Consider the following 26,476-nt stretch of genomic DNA (forward strand, 5'->3'; position numbering starts at 1 on the left):
ATGCCAACGTCAAAGTTAATGTATTCGTATCAAACCCTAGATTCAAACTAATTATCAAATATGTTTCTTTTTAATTGGAAAAGTGTTATAACTGGCCCACCGTAGCTTGCATTTATTATAACTGTCTTTGCCTTATCAAGCTTTGTTTGTGTGTTTATAATTTTAAGGTCTTCTTTTTAGGGACTGACAATGAGTGAACTTTATTGTGAAATTCTCCGTGGGTCCTATTTGGGGTTAGAAAGCTCTTCAAAAGAAAACACAAAATGGGATGCTTTCTTTTTCGTTCGGCTTCCAATGTTAATAGGGATACTCCATCAAATTAGGTCAAGTAAGTTGGCTTTTTAATTTAGGCCAAGCTTTAATAAAAGCGAGGCCTTATACAAGTATTTACCGGTAGGTTTGTGGTTTTACTCTAATTAAACATGTATTAACTTTGTGAAAGCGCAGTGAGATTGTGCTTTGCTTGGTATTACGGGCCGAGTTCAATATCAGCTGCCACGGGCCTGGAATTGTGTAAAGGTTATGCACTAGCGTCACCTTTGTCATAGATCAAACTAAAATAGTATTTTGTTTATGGAAGCGTAGGACAATTAGCTTACAAGCCACCTAAACCAGCGAGTCCCAAAAGGGTAAAGGTGGACCCCCAGGGGTCTACGAGAGACTCAACGCGAGTCTACGTTGGCTTGAAAAAAAAATAGAGGTTCATAACTCGTAAGTGAAGGTTCACGAAAATTTTTCTGGTTTAGATAGTGAAGAACTAAAATGTTGGCTTGACTTCGCCTATCAATGTAGGCAGACAATATTTTAAGAAGCTCAGTTTTTAAAATAGTCTTTGCTCAAACAGATGTAATATTACCGAACGGGAGACTTGAAGTCTGATTGATAATCTGATAATCTGATTTTCACCTGATGAAAATATTGATAATTTGCTGTCAATTCATCAAGTACATCCCTCTCATTAAAATTATGACTATTTTGCGATTAAGATATTATTTTACTTTGTTGATGTTTGATTTTAATTATATTACAACAGCTATCATATTATAATACTACTACTACTAACAACTCACCGCAGCACCAAGCCGTTTGAGGCCAACTTAGCTACGCATGCTTCTCCCCAATTTCAACCTATTCAAAGTCTTCCTCTTAGCATCCTCTAAGGAAGTTCCCATTGCGCTGAAATATTAGTTCGTGACATCCTTCCATACCAACCGCGGACGACCTGCTTTCCGTTTAGCCCTTGACGGTTGGCCAAAATGGGCAGTTTCCGGCAATCTGTCATCCTTCATCCGTAGAACGTCCCCAAGCCGTCTCAACCTTTCCTTTTTATAGCCCTAGAAAGCGGGGTAGAACCGTATTTTCCGTACAGCCTACTGTTTGAAATGCGGTGAGTCAGCTGGGTACCCATAACAATCCGTAGGCAATTTCTCTGGAAAACATCTAGCAAATCTTCATCCGTTTTTCGGAGCGCCATCCTTCAGAACCGCATTTAACCACTATCATCACTGTAACTTCTAATATTCTAATCTTGATTTGCAGAATTATTTTCTTATTCTTCCAAACTTTCTCAACTGTGGAAAAACACCCTGAGCCGGCTATTTTACTTTTAACATCTTCACTGCCCCCACGATCTTTACTAATAATACTACCAAGGTAGGTGAAGCTGTCCACCTGATCAATCTTTTCGTTACCCAACGTCACCTTTTCATCTTCATTTACTCCTAGCCTTAGCAACTAGTCATCTTAACATTAATTTTTAGACCTATTCTAGCACCCTGAACTCGCAAAATCTCTGACAGTTCATTTATTTTACTCACACTTTCATTTAGGATGCTTAAATCGTCAGCATAATCCAAGTCCAGGAAGGTTTTTCCTCCCCATTGCATTCCATGTTCTCCCATTGGCTTTCCCGTGCTCCCTAAGACAAAATCCATCAAAATAATCCATATAAAGGGGGGGGGGGGGTGGAACACAACCCTGCATAACTCCTGATTTAATACGAAACCAGCTCCTACTCTCATTTCCTACCTTAGCCGCAGCAGTGTTATTCTCGTACACAGCTCTAATCACTTTAATGTTTTTGTCTTGTATACCATACAAGTATAAGACCTTCGCTAAAGCTCTTCTATCAACAGAATCAAACGCTTGCTCATAATCTATAAAACTGAGGACCAAAGGTGAACTCAGACACTTTTCAATTGTTAACCTAAGAGTGGAAATTTGGTCGACGTATCCTCTACATTTTCTAAAACCGCGCTGTTCTTCTCTTATCAGTTTGTCAACAGCATCTCTCAGTTTAAAAAGTATCATATTACTAAGTAATTTGCTACCTACAGAGACCATGCTAATGCCTGGATCATTACCACACTCACTTTATCACCTTTCTTATACAGTGGTTTAATTACGGTTTTCCTAAAATCGCTTGGTACTTCCCTTTTTTCAAAAGTCATATTCATAATCTTCAGTAACTGATTTCTTACCTCAGAGCCACCATATTTAAGAAACTCTTATCACAGTATCAGCACCTGGGTCTTTATCATTCTTTAATTATTTTAAAACTGTCGCTAATTTTTCCTCACAAAATAAAACTTCCTTCACATCCAAGGTATCACAATCTATTTCATTTTCTTCTATATCTTTTCCTGCAACTATATCTTGGTTTAGCGCATTCTCAAAATGTTCTACATCCCTCCGACCCTTTGGTCACTAATGTGCCGTTCGTCTTTAGCTGGGGCAAGTCTGAGCTGCGCCATCTCAGTGCATTCACGCGCTCAGCAGAGTCAGTCGGCTATCAAGCCGTAGTCGAGCTGCAACATCCAGTACCTGCGACTAGTTTAGTTCATTGTGGCTAGTTCGAAATGTGTGCTAGTTCAATAGAAATACTTCCGCCAAATGTGACAGTGCGCTTGCTGTTCATAAGGTTTTTTACAGCCAAAGGATACTCTGCAGCAGCTATTCATCGTGAGCTATTATGCCGTGTACGGACTTTTCAAAAGTATGAGTGAAGGAGCTGTCCTTGAATGGGTACGTTTATTTACACCAAGTGGATCGCAGAAACGTTCATGATGAAGAGAGGAGTGGTAGACCATCTTCTACATGGTCGACTGATGAACTCGTTCAGACTAGTTGATGCAACAAGTTCGTGAAAATCGACGTTTCACAATGCGCTGGAGTTGTACTAACATGATAATTTCCAGCAGTATTTCTGAAGACTTCAGCTTTATGTACAAGACTAGTGACTAGCAAGATGTGGGTTTACCGTAACGTTCATGTGCACTCTGATGGATGCCCAAAATTCTGTACCGATCCTGCCAGTCTTCAATAACTAACATAAGCAATAGGCCTCTGCTATTAGACATTTCGTGAATACCACGTTAATGAGGATCGATTTAGGACCGACGCCTATTGGTTATAACTAGAATCGTGACCGGTGACGAAACCTGCGATTAAGCTACGTGAACCCTGAGACAAAAGAACAGTCAAAGATGTGGGCACATTCAGATTCACCTACCAAACCCAAATAAAACCGGCAAGATTTTTCTGCACAGGAAAACTAGATGGCAACGGTGTTTTGGGATGCCAAAGGTGGTGTTGTTGGTTGAATTCATGGAACGTGGGACGACTCATTGAGTCAAGACGTGTACTGTGAAACACTAAAAACATTACGACGGGCTATACAGAACAAACGCCGTGGTATGCTGACTTCTGGTATCGTTTTTTTCCATGATAACGCCCGTCCTCACTCTGCTCGCAGAAAAACAGCCCTTCTTGAGTCCTTCAAGTGGGACGTTTTCAACCATCCACCTTACAGCCCAGATCTGGTGCCAAGCGATTCTCACCTCTTCATGCATATGAAGAAATGGCTCGGGTCCCAGCGGTTTGATGACGACGAAGAACTCAAAGATGCGGTCACAGGCTGGCTCAAGGCACAAGCAGGTGATTTTTATGCAGAAGCAATTTCAAAGCTTGTGAAGAGATACAATAAGTGCCTCAATTGTTATGGAGACTATGTCGAAAAATAGTGCAAAGATGTAGTTGTAAGATGTATATATTAAAATATTTTTACTTAACTTGGTGTATTTTTTTCAATCAACCGGAGGTTAGTTTCTGAATTGCCCTCGTATATTCATGCCTACAAATATTATACTACTACGGGGATGCAACCCATTATAAATAAATTAGCTTGGAAGAGGTTTTTCATCGTGAAAACGCCCACCAAAACAGACCAAGCTCAGAAGAATTATCCATTAATCAGAATCTCGTGTGAATGCTGTGTCGATTATAATGTAATATGAAAACAGTTGTAATTAACAGTGTTATCATCAAGTATTTAAGTAAATACAGTACAAGATATGTTTTTTTTTTTTACCTCTCTGAATCGGGAGTTTTCTAAATAAGATAAGTGAGTTTTCATTGTTTTCTTGTGCTGTGAGTAAATGTCAAAAGAGTAAAGTTGGATGAAATCCCTTTTTTGCTATACACTAAATTCATGAGCTATACGCTACTCCTAATCAGATGATAGATTCGAGTTTCCTGCTATCGAGACTCGATCTTAGAGTGCTGTTGTTTTTTTAATTGAACAGATTAATTATTGCGTTAGAATCTGGAATCATTTAATGGTTAAACACCCCTGGTTATACGTAAGATTCGAAGAAAATACTGCTACTACTACTACCACAAGTAATAGCTCAGTGCAGAACTAAGCCGTCTGAGGGCAACAGAACTGCGGACGCTCCTCCTCCAACTCAATCCGTTCTAAGCTTCATTCTTTATCCCCTCCTATGAAATATAAAATTCAGATTTTAGGGAATTAAGACTAAGGGGTATTGGGCTTGGATCCCATGGCTCTGCTTGGGCTGTGCGCAATTCATTATATATGTAATGTGGTATTCTATTGTTAATATTTGGTTTGCGAGTAACCTATCACTCAATGTGCAGTACTGCCCAGCAGAACTTTACAAATTCAAAGCAAGTTTACTTTTAATTCACTTTTAATTTCAATTTTACCTTACTTTATTTCTATTTTCAGTTTCAATTTTTATTTCAATTTAAGTCATTAAAACTTGGATATCGATTTTAAGTCTAAGTTTCTTTGAATCTACTTGAACCTTGCTGAAAGTAGGGAGATTATTTTGTTTCTAGTTTGCCTTCTAGAAAAAGGTAGTGTCAAGTTTGCCTGAAAATCGCTAACTAGATTTTTTTTTTCAATGTCCACAAATAATTTGTTTTGCCTCTTCTGCTAGTCGATGAATAAACAAATAGACCTAGCCTAATATTTGTATTTATGTTTTTAAGTTACCCTTATGATTTTACTTAGTAACGCTAGGGGATATTTTCGGAGGTGTGGGAGGGGTGAACTCGAGTTTCCTCCTATCAGTTTCTCATACTCTATGCGTATAGCTGTTATATTATTTTAGCATAATGATGGATTTGCACATTTTTAGTTCAACGATAGATGGTTCTGATTGTAAGTGGTTCTAGGTTAATTTTCTTAGCAGAATGTGTTACTGTATTTTTGTCTTAAATAGCTTGAATTTGGTCATCTTCTGTCCATTTATTTTTAGAGAAAACTCATTTATTTATTTTCCACACCCAGAGCTCGCCTGTTTCTAATACCGGGGAACTCTGACCAATTTTTCTTTTTTTCTGCTTATAAAATGTCAGTGACATTACCCAGTTTACAGTGCAAAAACTGTTCAATCTATCACAATTTTGCTTACATTTCTATCTTTAAAAAGTGGGACTTAATACTAAATTAATTTAAAATATAATTTAACTATAACTTAAACGCTCAGCTTGTATGCAATTTTGCTTACATTGTCATTTTCACAATTTTGCTTACATTTCTATCTTTAAAAACTGAGACTTAATAATAATTTAATTTAAAATATAATTTAATAATAATTTGAACGCTCAGCTTGAATGCAACGCTGCACTCGTATTTAATCATTTAAAATTGGCATTTAGTCTGAAAACAAGTTGTGCGCACATAAAAGCATTCTATGATAAAATAAATGTATTATCTTGACATTGTCGATATATTCACAGATCCATCCAAAAAGTGGGGGCTGCTTGAGTAATTCTCTCCAATAATATAACTCACTTGATCAAATTAAGTGATATAACTATAGTATTTCAAGCAGAAATAGTGGTGATAGCCAAAGCAGTGAAATACCTGATAGATCCTGCATTGACAGGTGAAAAATATAGAATTTCTTCAGATTCAAAAAGTGGTTTGGAGGCAATCAAGAATATCTATCTACAAAAAAAAGCAGCTCCCAAAGCGATTTTTTGTCATGAGGAAATACAGAAACTATTAGAAAAAAGAGTAACCATCGCATTGGACTGGGTACCGGGACATTCGAACATTAGTAGAAATGACGTGGCTGACACTGCAGCAAAACAAACATCCATAGAAGACGAGCAAACTTGTGAAAGTAATATTCCCAGGATAATTAATTGAAGAAGTGATAAAAAAAAACTGAGAATAAGACGTTTGAGGACAGCCGTGCGTTCTCAACAAATATATTGATTAAACAGAAGAAGGAAAGGTGATTTGAAAGGAAAATATATGAAGCGCTAAGTAAATCCGAGGCCAGAGTGATATTTAGATTAAGGTCAGATCATACAGGAACTCAGACTTATTGAGCCCGGTTTTATAATGAAGATCCGAGATGTGCATTTTGTGGAAATGAGGAAACGGTAGAACATCTGTTATTTGAATGTTTGCGAACAGAAGGTAGGAGGAGGGATATTAGACAGTGTCTCCGAGAAAAAAGAATTAAACATAGTGACATACTAAGAGGAGCAGGCTTGGACAGTGACTGCTGATGGACTTGAGCTGATATGCAAGTTTTTAAAAGATATTAATCGGATAAAATCTATATAAACCAAGTGATATAGTGATTATAGCATAAGAAGCCTTTTGAGTCCTAGCAAGAAGAGAGAAACCATCCACTTACAATTTAATTCGAAAGAGCATTCTGATCAAACAAGCCATAATTTGAAGCAGTGACTTCTGAGAGTAGAGTTTTTAAATATGTCGTTAAAGATGAAGTTTAGCTATCGAAATCATAGGCAGCGCAATAGTGCTGCCTAAGTAAAGAACGATGTTGGCACAATGTATTATTTTTTTTCCTTTAGACCAGGGCACTTCGTATTGAAGGAGTTGTCGTAGATACTTCGAAAAGAGCTCATTCGATTGGAAATTGGAATTGCAAGTGCCCTTTTTAATTCAAAAATGATTTGAAGGCAACTAACACCCCTTCCATGTCCACCATTTCACCAAACACATCCAATAAAAACTTTGAGATAGCCATTTTGTTCAACGTAGTTGATTTCCACATAGAAATTATGTTTTTGAGGAGGACACTCCCCCACAGCCCTCAGGGCAAGGATTGTAAGTTATGCCCTGGGGATATATAAGGTTCTTATAGAAAGCTTTATCGCAGAAACTTCAAGAAGGGCTTATTCGATTGGAAATTCAAAGTGCTAGTGCCTTTTTTAATAGTCGAAAGTGATTGGAGGGCAACTAAACACCATCTCACGCCCACCTTTTCCCCAAACACATCCAATCAAAATTTTGTGATAGTCATTTTGTTAGTCATAGTTGAAAGTTCTGGAAATTATGTTTTTATGAATGACACCCCCTCCCCCCACAGCCCTTAGGGCAAGGGTTGTAAGTTATGCCCTGGGGGCATATAAGGTTTTTATAAGAAGTGTTGTCGTAGAAACTTCTAAAAGGGCTCATTTGATTGGAAATGGAAATGGCTAGTACCCTCTTTAATAGTCGAAAGTGATTGGAAGACAACTAACACCCCTCCTGTGCCCACCATGTCCCCAAACACATCCAATCAAAATTTTGAGACAGCAATTTTGTTATAAGCAGTTGAAAGTTCTGGAAATTATATCTTTGAGCAGGACGCTACTCTTACAGTCTTCAGGGCAATGGTTATAAGTTATGTCTTGGTGGCATATAAGGTTTTTATTGAAAGCTTTGTCGTTTCATTTATTTATGGATACTGATTTGTGGTATTTGTATTCTTGGTAGATTATTTGATTCAATTTGTTCATTTTGGTTTAATGGAATCCTTTACTTTTTAAAAAAAAAACTTATTTTGTTGAAAAAGTTTTTTTAATTAGGCTAATCTACGCAAATCTGCTATCTAGTGCCGTCTTTTCAGTAGTAAACTTTGCATAGTAACAGAATAGGTATAATTGCTAAGAAAATGAAAAAAAATTAAATGAAACTACGCGCGAAGTTTTTTTTTTTTTTTTTTTTTTTACTAGGTTTTATTGTTTTTCGTGTATAAACTGACACCTTGCAATCATTTTCAAACTAAATCTTATAATTCAAAAATGTAATTAATGTCACTGTTGCCAGACACCAGCTTCAAAATTCAGCTATTGAGTTTGGGGAGTCCCTGACACAATCAAATACACTTTCTTGGAAATTAATTCAATTTTTGGATTCTCCATCCTTATAAAAGATTATCATTAATGAAGCTTCATATTTGTTAATTTTAGTAAATACAACAAATAGTAAATAAATAAATATAAGTAAAGATCAATATTCACTTAAATATAAATTAAGTAAATATAAATATTTACTTACTAAATGGTGAGTAAATATAAAATCATATTAAAATTGTTGTATTGAGTGAAATACTGTATACAGGCAACCGGCGTGTGTCGGACAACAGGAATGAAGTACTGCCGCTAGTAGACCCAGGCAGTAGGCCCGGGCCTACGCAAAGACAGTTGGCCTGGAAGCTTACTGTCTGTATAAAGACTCGCTTGGTAAGAGGGTTTCTAGTACCTATTGCATAGCGTCGAATGGTTAATTTCAGACCAGAGAATTACCCTTGTATATTAGCAAAAGAATTTCGTGGATCATCCCAGGCTAGGGTTATTTGTTTGACATTGATTAGCAGGCTCGTAAGCCCCTCCACATTTTACTCTATATAACCTTTGCTAAACGTGTTAGTGCCCTTCAGATTTATACATCTCCCGAATATTTTCAGGTGAAGGGTCTGATTATCAAGCCACATCAAATGACCTGGTTGAAGCCATTGAACATTTATTGCATCAAGCTATTCAATTGATAACAGTCTGTGACACTAAATGGCAATGTAATACTTTAGAGTTGCTCATGTCTGAGATAGGCAAAAAGACTGGCCTTCTTTCGGATGATCTAATTCAACTTTTAATCAACAAAAAGTGAGTTTTGTAATTTTAGTCTCTTGAAACAGATGCACGAGTTGGGTTTTTTTCTCTTCGCTTTGTCCCCCCCCCCCCATGGTTTCTTTCTAAGAACATTTGTAACGATTCCAGTAATCGTGCATGACGATAAATATATATCAAGAATTTTGGGCTCTGAGTTGTTTTTCTGTTGTTTTAAAAATTTAAAAACAATTTTTATCTTTATTTTTGCTGTGTTGTAAGAATAAGTTAGCGTTCTTTGTATTTTTGTTATTTGGTGTTTGTATTCAAAAATTAGAAAACAGATTTTGAGTTTGACTTTTTTCAACCATTCTACCAAAATCAGTTTTTTTCTTATTAGCTGTTTTATGCTTCCCAATTTTTTTTCCGGCATGAGGTTTTATTCCTTTTACATAGAATTCCTTATGATTAATTATGTTATTATCATTTATGAAGCATCTTTCTTTTTACCCCTCTGTTAATAAATTAAATTCTAGGGGCATTATTATAACTTTTATTATCTGAGCTAAATCACCATAGGGGATTCTAAAGTGCTTACTTGCAAATACAGTTTCAGAAGGGAACACTTCTTAACCTATCACAATTTTGGTTACATTTCTATCTTTAAATAGTGTGACTTTATAATATTTTTTTTCAACGTGTCGAAGATGATATCCAAAGACTTAAAGGTAAAAAATAATAAGACTTAAAGGTAAAAAACCGTCCCTCAGAACTCTTAACCCAATCGAACTACTCTTGCTTTGGAAATAATATTGTCGCTAGAACTGAAGGCTATGTTTGAATTAGGATTACTAGACGGTCTAGACGCCCTTCTGGGACTTTTTTAAATGGCTGGAAAGACGTAGTGTTTTCTTTTGATATGATTAAGAGCGTACCAATACGAGTGATAAGTTACCTTTGGCAAGAAATTCTTTGTTTTCATAAAAAATTTTACACAATTAAAAAAAAAAACTCGAACGGTCAAATGAAAGAATGATTTGGGGGTGTCAATCTAAGGGTAAGGGGTGACAAAGAAAAGGAGGAAAAGGAGGACCAACATTTAAATTTAAAATGAATAGAAATTATTCCGTATATAAGAGGGGACTACCTCTCCTCAATACCTTGCTCTTTACGCTGATATTTTGACTTTTTGCTCCAACTACTTAAAGAATGACTCCTGAAACACAAATGCTGTTTAATTAGAACAATAAGCTTTTTAAAAGCTAAAAAAAACTTTAGCGTAAAGTGCGACATATTGAGGAGGAGGCAACCCCTCATAAACGTAACAATTTCTGTTCGTTTTAAGCTTTAATGTCACTCCTTGATTTCAGTTGAAAAAAAATTGTTTTTTATTTTATTGACAATAAGCCGTGTCCCACTTGGAGAAAATCAGCTAAGCCTGAGTGAGATAATGGTATCTATGTCAGTATATTTTATTTAAATATTTAATCTATAGAGATGATTAGGTTAAGTATTTAATATGATGCATTCTAGTCAGTCTGCTTTTCATAATTCTGTGTTGTATTTTCCATAATTTTGTTATTAAAGTATTATATTTTCATCATTTTTTGGTATATTTTACTATGACTAACTTCAGTTCTGTAGTGTGGTTCCTATAACATGTAGCCTAAGTACTATAATTTCTATCATCATTTTGGAAATCTGCTTTCATTTTATTGTTTTGGCTTTATTGTCTTAACTTATGCTCCTGGCCTCCCCCAGGCCACTCGGTGTGTCCCCAGGTGGCCATAGGGGAACGCCCTACAGATATATAGGGTACCTCCATAGGGGGCACGGACCAAGGGGGACCTTGTTCCTGGGGGTCCATAATAGAAACTGGGGTACCCTCACCAGGGGTCATGAATACAGGCGGAGGAGGAAGAAGGCCCCTCAAATTTACACTCAAAAGGGCCCACTGGTTTGTCCACAAGTTCCATGAGTTACAAACCTTCTCCCAGTAATGGGTTAAATTGCATGGTGATGCAGAACACCATCGCGGGAGGATCCTCTATAGGAGGACAACTGCGGCAGGGCGTAAGATCCAGATCTATGGACAACGGCTTCTGCAAAGGGTTGCCTCGACCCTTTCGGGGTACCTCCAAGACTGGGGACCTTGCGGTCAACCCTATTCCCACTTGAGGAGTGGCGCCCCTTGAGGAAATTATAGCCTAGTAAACGACACAGTATTCGCACGGGATTCTGATTAATGGACAATTCTTCGGCGCTTGGTATGTTTTGATGGGCGTCTTCGGGCTGAAAAACCTTTTCGTAGCTAATTTATCTACTATGGGCTACTTCCCCGTAGTAGCATAATATTTGTAGGCATGAATATATAATGAGTCGGAGGTAATAGGCTTGAGATTGGCTGTGCAGGATTTCCTACTCTTGTTGATAGAAGAGCATCGCCAAGTGCTGAAAACCATGTTGTGACCAAGATGACCCTGGCCATTATTCCACGCCTATGAGAAGCCAGCTTTTTCTAGTATGGCTTTAACCTGTTTGGGCCATTTTTCCATTTGCCCATTTTAGAAGATTTCAACAGGTAGTAGTGTTTTCTTTCGATATGATGAAGAGCGTACCGATACGAGTGATAAGTTACCTTTGGCAAGAAATTCATTGTTTTCGTAAAAGATGTTATACAATTACAAAAAACTCGAACGGTCAAATGAAAGAATGATTTGGGGGTGCCAATCCAAGGGGTAGGGGGTGGCAAAGAAAAGAAGGACAATTGCACCCCCTAGATTTTGAAAAATATATTTCTTGGCATTAAAAAAACTGCCTTCCCCCTACATTTTGAAAAATGTCCTTGCCCCTCCCCCTCTACACTTTTGTGAATTGGTGCCACTGCAATTGTTACGTCAATAATTTTTGTTAAATGAGATTGGATGATATTATACCTGTGCAGCAAGTATTTCTACAGATTGATTATTAAGTATATATTATTTTGCCGAGTGATATTCCAAAAATGAAGTAAGTTAGTATGAAAGCGAACAAAACGTGCGTTTATCTAGGAAAAAATGTATGTCAAGTGTTGGATTAACACCCTCCTGGATTCATCAAATAAAACTGTTTTTATCTTGAAAAATGATATGTCTGTCCCGCCCTTAAGAATGGTTTGACGTTCTTTGTAAAGTAAGTGACATGATTCTGAAGAGCGGTTATTTATGAAGAGTAATTAGCTGTAAAACAAATTGTGAAGGTGACATGCCTTTACAAGGTTAGGTTGCAAGGTGTGGCAAAGGCTAGGCAAGGTTAGCTCAGACGTTAACAATCTTTTGCTCTTTTGCTTGTAATCGTTTCGTCTTTCTTTCTCTTTCTCGTTCCCTTCTCCTCTTAACCTTTTCTGCTTTCTTTTTTTCCGATTGCAAACCAGTTAGTTGATGCTGTTTTTCTTTCTTTTTGCAGGAATGGGCTCAGCTCTGGTGTTGTTAGACCTTCCAATAGAGAGAATATCACCCATGTTTTGCTATCTATGGGGTTTGCCGACTCTTTGCTTCGATCGCTTGATGAAGAAACCAAAAAACAGGTATAAATTTACCTATCATTTTGCCTAAAATTGAAGGGTGTTCCGTGTGTATTTCTAATGCTCCCTGACATGGAATATATGGTTTTAAGCTTTTCTCATGAATAGTTTTTTCTTCGAAGATTTAAACAAGAAAACTCTTTAAGAATATGGCTTCGTTCGGATCAGGGACGCCGATTGGGGGATGGGGGAGATCGTAGGGGGCATTGTCCTCTAGATCTCATTGCCCCGCCTGTATTTTGAAATATGCCTTTTTTGTATTTCCTTTGAGAAAAAACGAAAAAAGCACAATTGCCCTCCTTGCCCTAAATTTTGAAAAATACCTTTTATTATATCTTCATTTTAAAAAATGGAAAAAAATTGTACCCCACCTTAAATCTTGGTGAATTGTAGCCCTGATTTTTGATGCGTACTATCTATAATTATATTTAGGGTGCTTTGAGGTGAAGAAATGGAAATTTTTTCGCCACAAATTAGGGGCTGGGCAAAATAATGCCAGTAATTTCTAGATAATTACACCTATGCAAAAATGCCAATAGATGCATACTCACTAGGAGAATGATTCTCACTTTTTTCGCTCTTTGTAAATAAAAATTTAAGCCACTCGCTAAAACTTTCTGCATTGTTAAATTTTGTTTATATTTTCATTCTCGGAATGCTGGAAGGTGTGTTTTCTATGTTTCTTATTCTCTCTTAAGTTTATCTTTAATTCTGCTTTGTCCATTTTAGTTGTTCCTTTCTGCTTCAACTCATTTGAACCAATTTTTTTTGGTAGGCTTTCATTTTCAATGGTATTTCAGTAATGTTTTTCTATTAACACGATGTTTCTATATGTTTCTGTTTCTTGTTTTTTTTTTCTCAAATGGCTCTTTTTAGCGAAAGACAAAATAAATTGAAGCATGCATTGAGACTAGTAAAAATGTAGATAACTCCCTGAAATGAAGCTTCCTATGGTGATATTAACTGTACAGTCAACTTAAACTATGCTGCTACTACTTATTACGTAAAACCAAGTTAAAATGAATGTATTTTCTGAAATAAAACAGTTTTTTCTGTCGCTAATATTTTTCTAGCCCTTCTACCCCTATTGCACTGTCGGGTATCAGTGTCGGGTAGAAGGGCCAAAGAACGGGTATCAGTGCCTCTGATAGTGACTGTAAAGTCCACTGCCTTGTTCTTTCCTTTTTTTAAATGAAGAAAAGTTACCACAAAATTGAAGAAATGGTGTTTCATTTTGCTACTAGAATTAAGACAGGTGAGAAATAGACCAGTCTTTTTCGCAATTTTATAGGCCAAAGAAATAGGTTAGGTGTAGAAGAAACCTTTCCAGGCCAAAATTAGGCTCTGAGTTAATTCATGTTTGTTTTGACCTCCTAAGACAAGCCATAATGAATATATATTCTGAAATGAAACAGTTTTATGAGTCGCTGCTGCGAAACATTACATCTTTGTGATAAACTGAAAACTTAGAAGGCCTATGGATGCCATTTCTAGTCATTCATCCCTCGTTTTAGTGATTCTTTTTCTCCTAGTTATTTCTGTAGTGATTCATAGCTAATTCGGTGCAACATCCATTTTCGATTTCTAAATAGAAAATTGCTTGACATTATTGTCTTTACATGCCGCTTTTAGGTTAAAAGTCGAGAAGGTTACATTTGAAAGCATTAAAAAAAAAAATATTTCAGTATATGAAACTGGAAAGAATTTTTTTTATTTCGACGAAAAGTCACAATTCAATTTACCTTTAGTAGGTCTCTGCTTTTGAAAAAAAAAAAATTGTTTTGTGTTCAGGAGTGATTTTTCCACGGTTGGTCTAGTGATTTCCCAATCTGTGTAGTGCTTTTTTTTCTCCGGTCAGTGACAAGCTTGGCGTAGCTCATTACTTTCCAAGACTTTCTTGTCTTAACGTCTGGTCTGGACGTGGAGAAATAAATTTGTTTGTTATGAAACTAAACAAAAGAGAAAAATCATAAAATTGAAAAGAGAAAAAATCAAAATTTTGGACTTTTTCCGGGAATTTTAATTTTTACTCCAATTCTTTTTTTTTTTTTTTTTACTATAAACCTTCTCTTTCCGTTTGAAGGAAGTGATTCTGGATGTCTTGACAAAAATGTTGCCTTCCTACAACACATTGGAGATAGTATGTACAGCTGTCGCCGCTGGCGGTCGTCTTCCACAATTCACAACCCGTTTCATTAGACTCAATGAAATGGCCTGTCTTCCTGGGCCCGAAGCTTCAAGATCTGGCTTAGCTAGGGCGAATCTTTTCGATATATCATTTCTTATGCTTTGTTACATTATGCAGAACTATGGAATGCATGTGAGTAATTTATTCTTTCATGTTGTATAAAATCATGCCACTCTACTATTTATTTGTTTTTTATGCTGCTTATGTATATGTTTTCTCGTTTGATTGATGAGCTATTTCATATTTAAATAATTATACACTAGAATGATATTTAATAATAAATATATAATAAAAAAAAATTAAACTCGTTTTGAAGATGGACAAAAAAGTGGATTTTCCTTTCGAGAATCCATAAATATACGTGAAAACGGGGGGTGGAAACGAATTGGCATTGACATAACATAGATACCAAATAGTATTAAGTTATAAATACATGAAAAAAGTTGTTGAGCTGAGGAACACGCATTCAAAAGATCAAGCTATGAAAGCCCAATCTATTTTGTGGCCCTCTTTTTTACTTATATTTGTAGATTCATGAGGGAGAGAAACATATTTTCTACTTTCAGTCCATTTAAAAAATGATTTTTTCTGTTTTTTTTTTGTTGTTTTTTTTTGTTTTTTTTTAGTCTTCAAGTCTTTTATTTTTAATCTTCTCTAAGGCTCGAAGAAATCTAGTCTTCTTTAAGACATTAATTTGTCTTATCTAAAATTTGGACTTTAGTTACCACGGCCACCGGCAAGTGTTCTTACAGCTGCGCTATCAAATCTTGTATAATAGTGTTTGTTGTGCCCAATAACTCGTTTATGTTGTTTTACTTCTGCAAGGGAGATTATAAAAGAGGGGGGAATTTTGATGTTGCACAATTAACTGTCATCGGCAGTACATGAACTGATAAAACTGGGAACTTTGGGAACTGATAAAACTGGAAACTACCGAATTGGACATTCGGTAATGATAGAAAAAAAATGCTCACAAATTTATGTGACAAATACGAGTTACAAAATTATTTTTCTGTTGGAAAACAGGATCACTGGTTCATGGTAGTCCAAGTTTCGATTTCATGGTTGAGAATTTAGGTCTATGGTAGATATTTTAGGCTTGGCAGTAATTTAAGTTTGAGCTAATAAGGAAGTAACCGGAAAGTTCATATTGAAGTTTTAGGAAAATAAGCGACTAGGAAAATAAGGAAAAATAGTATGAATATCGAGATTTTAGAGAAGGACTGACCTCTGCAGACCTCCCACCATCAGGTACGGTCCGGGTCTAAGAAGTAGATGGAATCAAAAAGATTTTGAAGGTAAATGCTTAAGACTATAAGTTTATAAAGACGTTTTTCTTAAAGAAAAAAGCAAGAAAAATGCCCCCCAAGGGATTTTTTTCCGTTTTAGCGGTGTTCCTAATGCTTAATAATTAATCGTTTCAAACTCATAACAAGAATTAGGTTTAAAAGCCCTGAAGAAGCTTATAATTTTCAGAAAGAGACCTTCTAAATCACGCTTGATGACACATTTTTATTTCACTGGCTATTTAATTTTAATCCTTGAACTTACTAAACTTATCTTCAAAACTCGATTTAACTGCGAGTATTTCTTTATAGATTAATCTAGAAAAATAAAATCCGAAGAAGTTTTTCAAAGAAGAGCAAAGAGCCGTATTAAACTTAAGACCAGCAGAAATGATTTCCTATAATAATTCAAGCTCAAACCGACCAGAAACTACTATTAAAGAATAAATGAAACACAAAACGAACAGAAATTAAATATACAATCATAGCAAACAAACTCACAACAGGTACTAATAAAAATGAATAAATAAATACGAGTAATACTTAATTTGAATATGCAAAGCAAGCTTTTAACGAACAAAAATCATTTAATATTAAAGAATAAATTAATCCTAAAATGAACAGAAATTAAATATTATAATCATAGGAAACAAGCATACAACAGGTACTAATATAAATGAATAAATAAATCTTAAAACGAATAAAACCTAAATTGAATATGAAAGTCAAGCTTAAGACAAACAAAAATCACTACAAACAAGAGTTTAGTTACTTCTCCCTTCCCTAACTGAAAAGTCTAAAGCCTACTGCGTCATTGGCGCTTTACTGAAAACGAATTATAATGCAAATACATTCTTTTGTACTTAATACAAAATTGTAAATAAAAATAAATTACAGTGAAATAAAATCTTGAAAGTGTTACTTGCTTTTAGGTTTATTTATTCATTTATATTAGTACCTGTAGCATCTTTGTTTGCTGGGCTTTCCCACTGAGGTAATGGTCTCACTGTATTATTTATGCATTTTTCAATTCACGACTTTCTTATTGTTGATTTGTTTGGGGTGTGGCATGCTCTTCTCTTCTGACTCCTATAAGGCGCCTCCAGAATAAAGCTGTGAATAAAGCCGTGAATAAAGCCTTCCCCCTAGAGTACCCCTCTGTTTATTTGTATTAAAAAATTTGATTCTCTGTTAAAAAAGAAATGTCTCCTCCTAGCTTATAAATTTTTACATTGTTCCCTTCCTTCAAGCCTGTGTAGTTTTTTTCAAAAAAGCTCCTTTTTTGAATCTTTCCCTTTCCCTTCGTAAGCTTTCTACTGTTTTGAATTTCTTTTTCCTAGCGTTTCCCAGCATGGGCGTATCCAGCATCTTGTTTAGAGGGGGGCAGCCGCTTCTGTGAAGGAGGGGAGGGGGGTATTACTAATACTTCCCGAGGTCCCTTGAATATAGGTCTTTAGAAACTAGTCATTATATATTTTGCTAAAACTCGGTCTTTAGCATTTTCCATGCGCTAGTTGTCCTGCAGTATAATATACAGCATAATATAAGAGACCCTCTATCCAACTTCCAATTTCCGGAAAACATATAAACCACAAAAGTGATTTGATACAAATCACATTATGGTTAGATAAAAGCTTCTTCTAAGAATTCAATTCAAAAGTTTACAGTTGGGCAAAATTAAATATCAAAATTGGTATAGGGGAGACAGGCCCACGTTTAGCCAAAGCAAACAGCTTCAATATAAGAACCTATGGGGCTTCTGGTGGATTTTAAAAGCTCTGACAGATGGCAGTGTATGTTGTTTTAATGTCTGACCTTAATTAATACTTTTACCAAAAATATCGGATTGGATCACGTTTTAAGGTGATTAACTCTGGAATTTTGTTCAATTTTGTCTGAAAGCCTACGCCTAATTACGAATACTAGAAAACTCGCGCTGTAAACTCACATTGAATTCTCTTATTATTTGCCTGTTTTTGGCAGCTTCCGAGACGTGCTATCTTCACCAGTTTGCTGTTAGTATTTTTTCATCCTGCAGGATAGCGAACTCCCATGTTCGGCCACAATACCTGGGGTAAATTCAGCATGCCGTACCAAGTTGTCCAAAAGTGGGCTATGCTTGTAAAAGCTGTGTAAACAGCATATTTAAAGGTTGAAGGCAAGCTTAAAACCCAAAACTGTGTTAATTCTGGCGTTGTTTAATCCTGTCAGAACAGTAGGTGAACTGAAGTTCCATTTTTTCCTGTTAAATTTCATTCAAGATAAAATTTGCTTAGAAGTAAAACAGAAGAGAAAAGAAAGAAAGGTGGCTGTGATCCAGAAGAAAATAAAACAGCAATTTTTTCTGTCTTATTCTACAAGAAGTCAGTTGGATTCTCTAGAAGTGCCATGGCTGTCCCTAGAGGAACGCTGCAAGACTACATAAAAAGTTGAGAAGCTGAATATCTCTCTAAAAAGTCTGGACCTGAATTTCTTTACACCCTGCTACAACACATGACAAATATTTACAGAGGAACAAGAAAAAAAGACTAAAAACCTACTGGAAAACGGTAACTCAAATGATTTCGACTGTATTTCCATAGAACTGTGTAAATTTGTATATACTCATGCCATTATTAAGAGCACAAAAGCACCGTATAACGGAACTGCAAAGGCAGTGGAAACAGTGGAGGAATTACAGGTAAAGATTGGTACCGTGGTTTTATAGATTGCCTTATGGATTGCCTGAAATTAGAGCACTAGATCAGCCGATACATCATTGAATTGCTTGATCTAGCTAAAAAATAATAGTGTTGTCCTTTTAACTGTCCTTCCCCACACTACTCACAAACTACAACCTCTAGAAATGATAGTCATAGGGCGCCTTAAGGACTACTACAACCAGGAAGCCGCAAGTTTTATGACTGCCCACAAATGTAAAGCTATATCAGTGAATAACATTGCTGAGCTGCTGGGGAAAGCATATCCAAAGGCTTTCACTCTTGAGAATATAATCAGTGGAATCAGAGCAAGTGGTGTCTACCCCACAATTAGAGATGTTTCTAGGATTATCAATTCTTCTTGTCATATGTCTCAGACAGAATGCCTATCACATCTAGTGAAGCACTTGACAGAGAAGTTTCTATGCTCAGCGTAAGTCCTGTGCGACATTTAGACTCCTTCTTTAACATAGACCCTGAGACGGACGCAGCACAGGTTCTGTCTCTAAATGAGAAGCAAAGGTCAACAGATGATTTTTTAAAGAGATTGTCCATGCAAACCCCTTTCCAAAAGGCTATACACGAAAAAACAACAGGAAAAAAATATGAAAAAGTCAGAAGTGCTCACTGACACCCCCATGAAAGAATGCATTACTGCTAGGATAAAAGCTGTATCTGCCAAAAAGCCCTAGTCCTGGAACGGAAGAAAGTCAGACAAGTGAAAAGACTAAAAAGCAAAAGACGTGTCTCTTGCAACAAGATTTACAGTTAGAGTGGCGATTCTGACGTAGATGATCCTGTATACAACAACTCTTCAGACCCCAGCATAGACATTAAAGACGAGCCCCAAACCAGCAACTTCTAATTTGACACTGAGAAAGTCAAGGCTGGTGATTACATTCTGATTGAGCTGAAGAGCAAGAAAGGGAATTCTGTTCCCAATATTATCATTATCAAAAAGTAGCAACTGAAGAACTTAAAGTACACTTTTCGAATGAGACTGGAGCAAGAGACTTTACGCTAACTGACGAGGTGGAAAAATGGCGGAGTATTTCTAATTGTCTTTTTCAAGGATGGTATTGAATGAGTTACTTTTGCTTTGGCATGCTCAGCAACTTCTTATCGCTTGAATCAACTCATAGAAAATTAAACAAGTCAAAATCAGCCGATCGTGGGCCAGTCTCCTATTTATATATTGGACCGAAAGTCAATATTGAAGATTGAAACGTAAATGTTGATATCGCAAACGATATTGGGAAATTTTTTTTTGTTTCCAGCTTTTTTAACCATCTACCAGGTAACATCCAACAAAAAATTCCAACATACGAAAAGTTCTCGTTAATATCTATTGTAAATTTGAAGTTCAGGGAGGGGGGCAGCTGCCCCCATGCCCCCCTTCCCTACGCCCATGTTTCCCAGTTTATCTAGCTACTAAGCTATGGAATTCTCTTCCATGCGATATTTCGTATGAGAGGTCTTTTCTGATATTGTTTAGTTCTGCTTTTGGGCTTCTTAGACTGTAGTGAGATTTCTGTATTTTTGCGACTTTTTGCTATGTATTGATGTATAGCTTTATTTTATATTAGGTGTTTTTTTGTGTTTTTTTTCGTATTTGTTATTGTTGCCGTATTGATTGGGCCCCCTACAAGCTCAGCTTTTTGGGCTGCAATATCTGATGTATTTGTTTTTTTGTTTTTTTTTACTCTTTCATTTTTTGTTCTATGTTGTTGTATTTGAGTTTTTTAGTACTAAATAAATGAATTGAATTGATGGTTTATTTAATTTCTGTTCGTTTTGGGTTTAATTTATTCTTTAATAGTTAAAGATTTTTGTTCGTTTTAAGTTTGACTTGCATATTCAATTTAAGTTTTACTTGTTTTAAGACTTATTTGTTCATTTATGTTAGTACCTATGGGGAGAGGGGTTGTGTCAACCCCGGAGGCATTATTATATGATCTTAGGACTATTTTGAACAAAATGGCTGTCTCAAAATTTCATTCGGATGCACTTGGGGAAAAGAAGGCGTGGATGGGGGCTAATTGCCCTTCGATCCCTTTTAGCTCTTAAAAAGGAACTAGAACTTGGTGACTTCCTATCGAATGAGCCTGATCCGAAGTTTATACGGCCACCCTTTCCATATGAAGTGCCTCTTGGAACAAAAAAAAAATAATAATAATAATGAAACCTTGAGGCCTTACGGCCTTTGCTAAAGGCAATGCTATAGCGTTGCCTCTGATTATGGTAAAAAGGGGTCTGGTAAAATAATATTCTTTATTTTTTACAGTTTACTCTTTATTACATGCTATTAAATAATAAAATTGAACCAAGGGCTGGATCCAACCGGATAGAATCTTTCGATTTGGTATTTACTCAGTAAAAAAAAAAAAAAAAAAAAAATATCCATACCCGGGCACTTCGTATCGAAGGAGTTGTCCTTCGATACGAAGGACAACTCCCTACCCATACCCATCATTCCCCCAAACATATCCAATCAAAATTTTGAGATAGCCATTTTGTTCAGCGTGGTTGGTTTCCAAATAGAAAATATGTTTTTGAGGAGGACACTCCCCCAGAGCCCTCAGGGCAAGGGTTTTAAGTTATGCCCTGGGGGCATATAAGGTTTTTTAGAAGGCGTTGTCTTAAAAACCTCAAAACAGGCTCATTCGATTGTAAATTCAAAGGGCTAGTGCCATTTTTAATAGTCGAAAGTGATTGGAGGGCAACTACCCCCCCCCACGCCCAACATTCCACCAAACAAATACAAACAAAACTTTTAGTTAGCAAATTTGTTCAGAGTTTTTGATATCCAGATAGAAAATATGCTTTTTAGGAGGATACTCCACCAAAACCCTCAGGGCAAGGGTTTTAAGTTATGCCCTGGGGGCATATAAGGTTTTTATAGAAGGTGTTGTCGTAGAAACGTCAAAACAGCCTCATTCGATTGGAAATTCAAAGGGCTAATGCCCTTTTTAATAGTCGAAAGTGATTGGAGGGCAACTAGCCCCCCCCCACGCCCACCATTCCCCCAAACACATCCAGTAAAAAATTTTGAGATAGCCATTTTGTTCAGCACAGTTAATTTCCGGATATTAAATATATTTTGAGGAGGACACTCCCCCACAACCCTCAGGGCAAGGGTTTTAAGTTATGCCCTGGAGGCGTATAAGGTTTTTATTGAAGGCGTTGTCTTAAAAACTTCAAAAAAGGCTCAATTGATTGGAAATTCAATGGACTAGTACATTTTGTGATAGTCAAAAGTTATTGGAGTGTAACTAGCCCCCCCACGTCACTTGTTCCTTCAAATACATTCAATCAAAACTTTGAGATACCCATTTTGTTCTGCGTATTATATTTAAAGATATAAAATATATTTTTGAGGAGGACACTACCCCACAAACCACAGGGCAAGGATTATAAGTTATGCCCTGGGTGCATATAAGGTTTTTAAAGAAGGCGTTGTCGTAACTTCAAAACAGGCTCATTCGATTGGAAATTCAAAGGGCTAGTGCCCTTTCAAATGGTCGAAAGTGATTGGAGGGCAACTAGCCCCCCCCCCCCGCCCACGCCCATCATTCACTTGCCCTCCAATCACTTTCGACCAGTAAAAGGGCACTAGCCCTTTGAATTTCCAATCGAATGAGCCTGTTTTTAAGTTTCTACAATAACGCCTTCTATAAAAACATTACATGCACCCAGGGCATAACTTAAAACCCTTGCCCTGAGGGTTGGGGGGGAGTGTCCTCCTCAAAAATATATTTTATATCTGGAAATCAACTACGCCCATCATTCCCCCAAACACATCCAAAAAAACTTTTGAGATAACCATTTTGTTCAGCGTAGTTGATTTCCAGATAGAAAATATGTTTTTGAGAAGGACACTCCCCCACAACCCTCAGGGCACGGGTTTTAAGTTATGGCTTGGGGGCATACAAGGTTTTTATTGAATTCGTTGTCGTAGAAACTTCAAAAGGGGCTCATTTGATTGGAAATTCAAATGGCTAATACCATTTTTAATAGTTGAAATTGATTGGAGGGCAACTAGCCCCCCGCCCCCACGCCCATCATTCCCCCAAACACATCCAATCAAAATTTTTAGATAGCCCTTTTATTCAACGTAGTTGAAAGTTTTAGAAATTAGGTCTTTAAGAATGACACCCCCCCCCACAGCCCTCAGGGCAAGGGTTGTAAGTTATTCCCTGGGGGCATATAAGGTTTTTAATGAAAGCGTTGTCGTAGAAACTTCAAAAGGGCTCATTCAATTGGAAATTCAAAGGGCTAGTGCCTTTTTTAATAGTTGAAAGTGATTGGATAGCAACTAATGCCCCTCTCATGCCCACTATTTTCCCAAACACATCCAATCAAAATTTTGAGATATCTATTTTGTTCAACGTAGTTGAAAGTTCTGGAAATCTTGTCTTTTAGGATTATAACCCCCTCAGAGCCCTCAGTGCAAGGGTTGTAAGTTATGCCCTGGGGCATATAAAGTTTTTATTGAAATCGTTGTCGTAGAAACTTCAAAAGGGCTCATTCAATTGGAAATTGAAAGGGCTAGTGCCTTTTTTAATAGCTGCAAATGATTGGATAGTGACTAACACCCGTCTCACGCCCACCATTTTCCAAAACAAATCCAATCAAAATTTTGATATATCCATTTTGTTCAACGTAGTTGAACGTTCTGGAAATTAGGTCTTATAGGATGTTAACCCCCTCAGAGCCCTCAGTACTAGGGTTGTAAGTATGCCCAAGGGGCATATAAGGTTTATATAGAAAGTTGCTGTATAAATCATAGGCAGCTCGATCGCGCAGCCTTAGTAAAGAACGGGGACCCTCCGGAACGAGACAAGAAACGGGGACTAAGTAAAGAGGAGGAAATCCCCCACAGCCCTCAGGGCAAGGGTTTTAAGTTATGCCCTTGGGACTTATAAGAACGATGTTGGCACAATGTATAATTTATTAATTTTTTCCTTTAAATTCGGGCACTTCGTATCGATGAAGTTGTCGTAGAAACTTCGAAAAGCGCTCATTCAATTGGTAATTGGAGTGGCTTGTGACCTTTTTAATATTCAAAAGTGATTGGAAGGCAACTAACACCCCTTCCACGCCAACCATTTCCCGAAACACATCCAATCAAAATTTTGAGACAGCCATTTTGTTCAACGTAGTTGATTTCCAGATAGAAATTATGTTTTTGAGGACAGTCCCCCACAACCCTTAGGGCAAGGGTTGTAAGTTATGCCCTGGAGGCATCTAAGGTTTTTTATATAAGGCGTTGTCGTAGAAACTTCAAAAAAGGCTCGTTCGATTGAAAATTCAAAGGGTTAGTGTCCTTTTAAATAGTCAAAAGTGATTAGAGGGCAACTAACCCGCCTCTCACACCCCCCTTTTCCCCAAACACATCTAATCAAAACTTTGAGATAGCCATTTTATTCAACGTAGTTTTAAGTTCTGGAAATTAGGTTTTTGAGGATGACAACTCCCCCACAGCCCTCTGGGCAAGGGTTATAAATTATTTTTGATTTTATTTTTCATTTTGTTACTTTCTCTCCTCTCTGAGTTTCGTTTGTTATAAATTATGCCCTGGGGGCGTATAAGGTTTTTATTGAAACCGTAGAAACTTCAAAAGGGCTCATTCAATGGGAAATTGAAAGGACAAGCTCCGTTTTTAATAGTTGAAAGTGATTGGAGAGCGACTTTCCCCCCTCTCACACCCACCATTTTCCCAAACAAATCCAATAAAGATTTTGAGATAGCCATTTTGTTCCACTCAGATCAAAGTTCAGGAAATTTACCTTTGAGCAGGACACTCCCCCCACAGTCTTCACGTCAAGGGTTATAAGTTACGCCCTGGGGGCATATAAGGTTTCTATTGAAATCTTTGTCGTAGAAACTTGAAAAAAGGCTCATTCGATTTGAAATTCCAAGGGCTAGTACCGTTTTTAATAGTCGAAAGGGATTTAAGGGCAACTAACCCCCCTCTCACGCCCACCTTTTCCCACCTCCCTGGTCTTGGGAAGGCATAGGTGTTTTGCGCCCAACTTATTGTAATTTCTGCTCGTTTTGAGTTTGACTCGATTATTTATTGTAATTTCTGTTCGTTTTGGGTTTCATTTATTTATCGATGCTGATTTGTGGTAGTTTCACGCTTGGTAGAATATTTTATTTTATTTCTGCTCATTTTTGGTTTAATGGAGTTCTTTACTTTTCTTTGAAAAGATTATTTTGTGGAAAAAGTTTTTTTTAATTGATATCTCTAAAAAAAGACTCTTTTGTGTACCTTTTGTATAAGACCTTGCATATAGAGTTTGAGCTGGGTAAAATATCGTAAACAATTGTCATTGAAAATATTTTTTTTGCATTTTCATTTTAAAAAAACGACAATGCTTCCCTTCCTAGATTTTAAAAACAATCTTTATCCCCACCCCCTAATATGCCATTAATTGACGCCGCTGAGTGCTAAACGTCACAAGGATCAAGACAACTTTGACGCTACTACCATTTGTCTCGTGGATAAATATCAGAGTATAATCACCTACGGAACAAGTACTGACAAAACTCTCCAAAAGTGACCCCGCGTACCTCAGCGCCTCTAGACGCAAAATGTTGTACTACTTAATCGCTCCGAGCCATAGTACTTTGCTCCGGCCAATAATTATGCTTGAGCGTGGTTCAAGTGACGAGTGACCGGGATGAATTGTGTAACTACGGTTTTTAGTTGCCAGGTTCGCATAGGTATACAAAGGGTCACTTTTTTTGTGTGGAGAGGATAGGTTTTGTCAGTACTTGTTCCGTGGGTGATTATACTTTGATAAATATAAAGTCATCATCCTTTTCTTACATTATGAAGTAGCCTAGTGCCATCTCTTAAGAACTATTGCCTAATATGTGGTATATCCACCCTTGTGACCGCTGATCAAGGAGTCTCGGATGTTTTTAGCATCATTTGAATTTTAAGTAATTAAAGCTCTAAAATCAGGAATACAAATAGCATATTTTTACAAGTGTGTAAACGGGAAGCTTTTGTCTATTGAAGTACAATTTGGCCAGCCGGGGAGGCGAATTTTCTCAGCTTATACCTGAGACAGAAGTAAACTGAATATTCACACACATTAAGATTTTTTTTCCTTTTTTTTTAACTTTGATTGATGTGAAATTCAATTGTTCAAGACAGGTTTAGCTCATGAGAGAACCTTGATTAATATTGAAAATTGCCAAATATTTAATAAAGGATATATTTTGACCTGTATTTATTTAAAAATTATTTCAGCTTGTGCTTCAAGGCGAATGTATAAATTCGTTTTTCTGTGACTGGGCCCAGGAACATTTAGTTAGTAGATCCCCTTCTGATGAAGATTCTATTGGCAGCTACTTGGATCAAGTATTGACTCAATATTTAGGCAATGATGTTGACCCTCGTACTGCGTAAGTAATAATTGGATCTAAACTAAATATTTTGAATGTTTCTTTTTTTTTTGTTAAAGAAGGATAAAAGAGGGAAAAGGGTGGAATAATTTTTTTCTTGCGATCAAGCCGATATAAAGGGTTTTGATTACCCTACCAACAAGAAAGATTCGGCTAAAGT

At 36.7% G+C, this 26,476-nt stretch overlaps 1 protein-coding gene across 3 annotated transcripts in view; it reads left to right on the forward strand.

Moving 5' to 3' along the window:
- The window catches only part of MED24 (mediator complex subunit 24), a 110,234-nt gene that overhangs the window by 50,278 nt on the left and 33,480 nt on the right, over positions 1-26,476 (forward strand). For all 3 annotated transcript variants that reach the window (XM_089089405.1, XM_089089406.1, XM_089089407.1), the window contains exons 8-12: positions 181-328; positions 9,024-9,219; positions 12,607-12,727; positions 14,808-15,044; positions 26,162-26,316. In XM_089089405.1, the coding sequence (XP_088945531.1) occupies positions 181-328; positions 9,024-9,219; positions 12,607-12,727; positions 14,808-15,044; positions 26,162-26,316 (857 nt within the window). The remainder of the gene's footprint in view (positions 1-180; positions 329-9,023; positions 9,220-12,606; positions 12,728-14,807; positions 15,045-26,161; positions 26,317-26,476) is intronic.

The sequence above is a fragment of the Artemia sp. Qi Xiang Cuo genome, chromosome 5 (genome assembly GCF_049724085.1).
Source record: "Artemia sp. Qi Xiang Cuo chromosome 5, ASM4972408v1, whole genome shotgun sequence".
NCBI lineage: Eukaryota > Metazoa > Arthropoda > Branchiopoda > Anostraca > Artemiidae > Artemia > Artemia sp. Qi Xiang Cuo.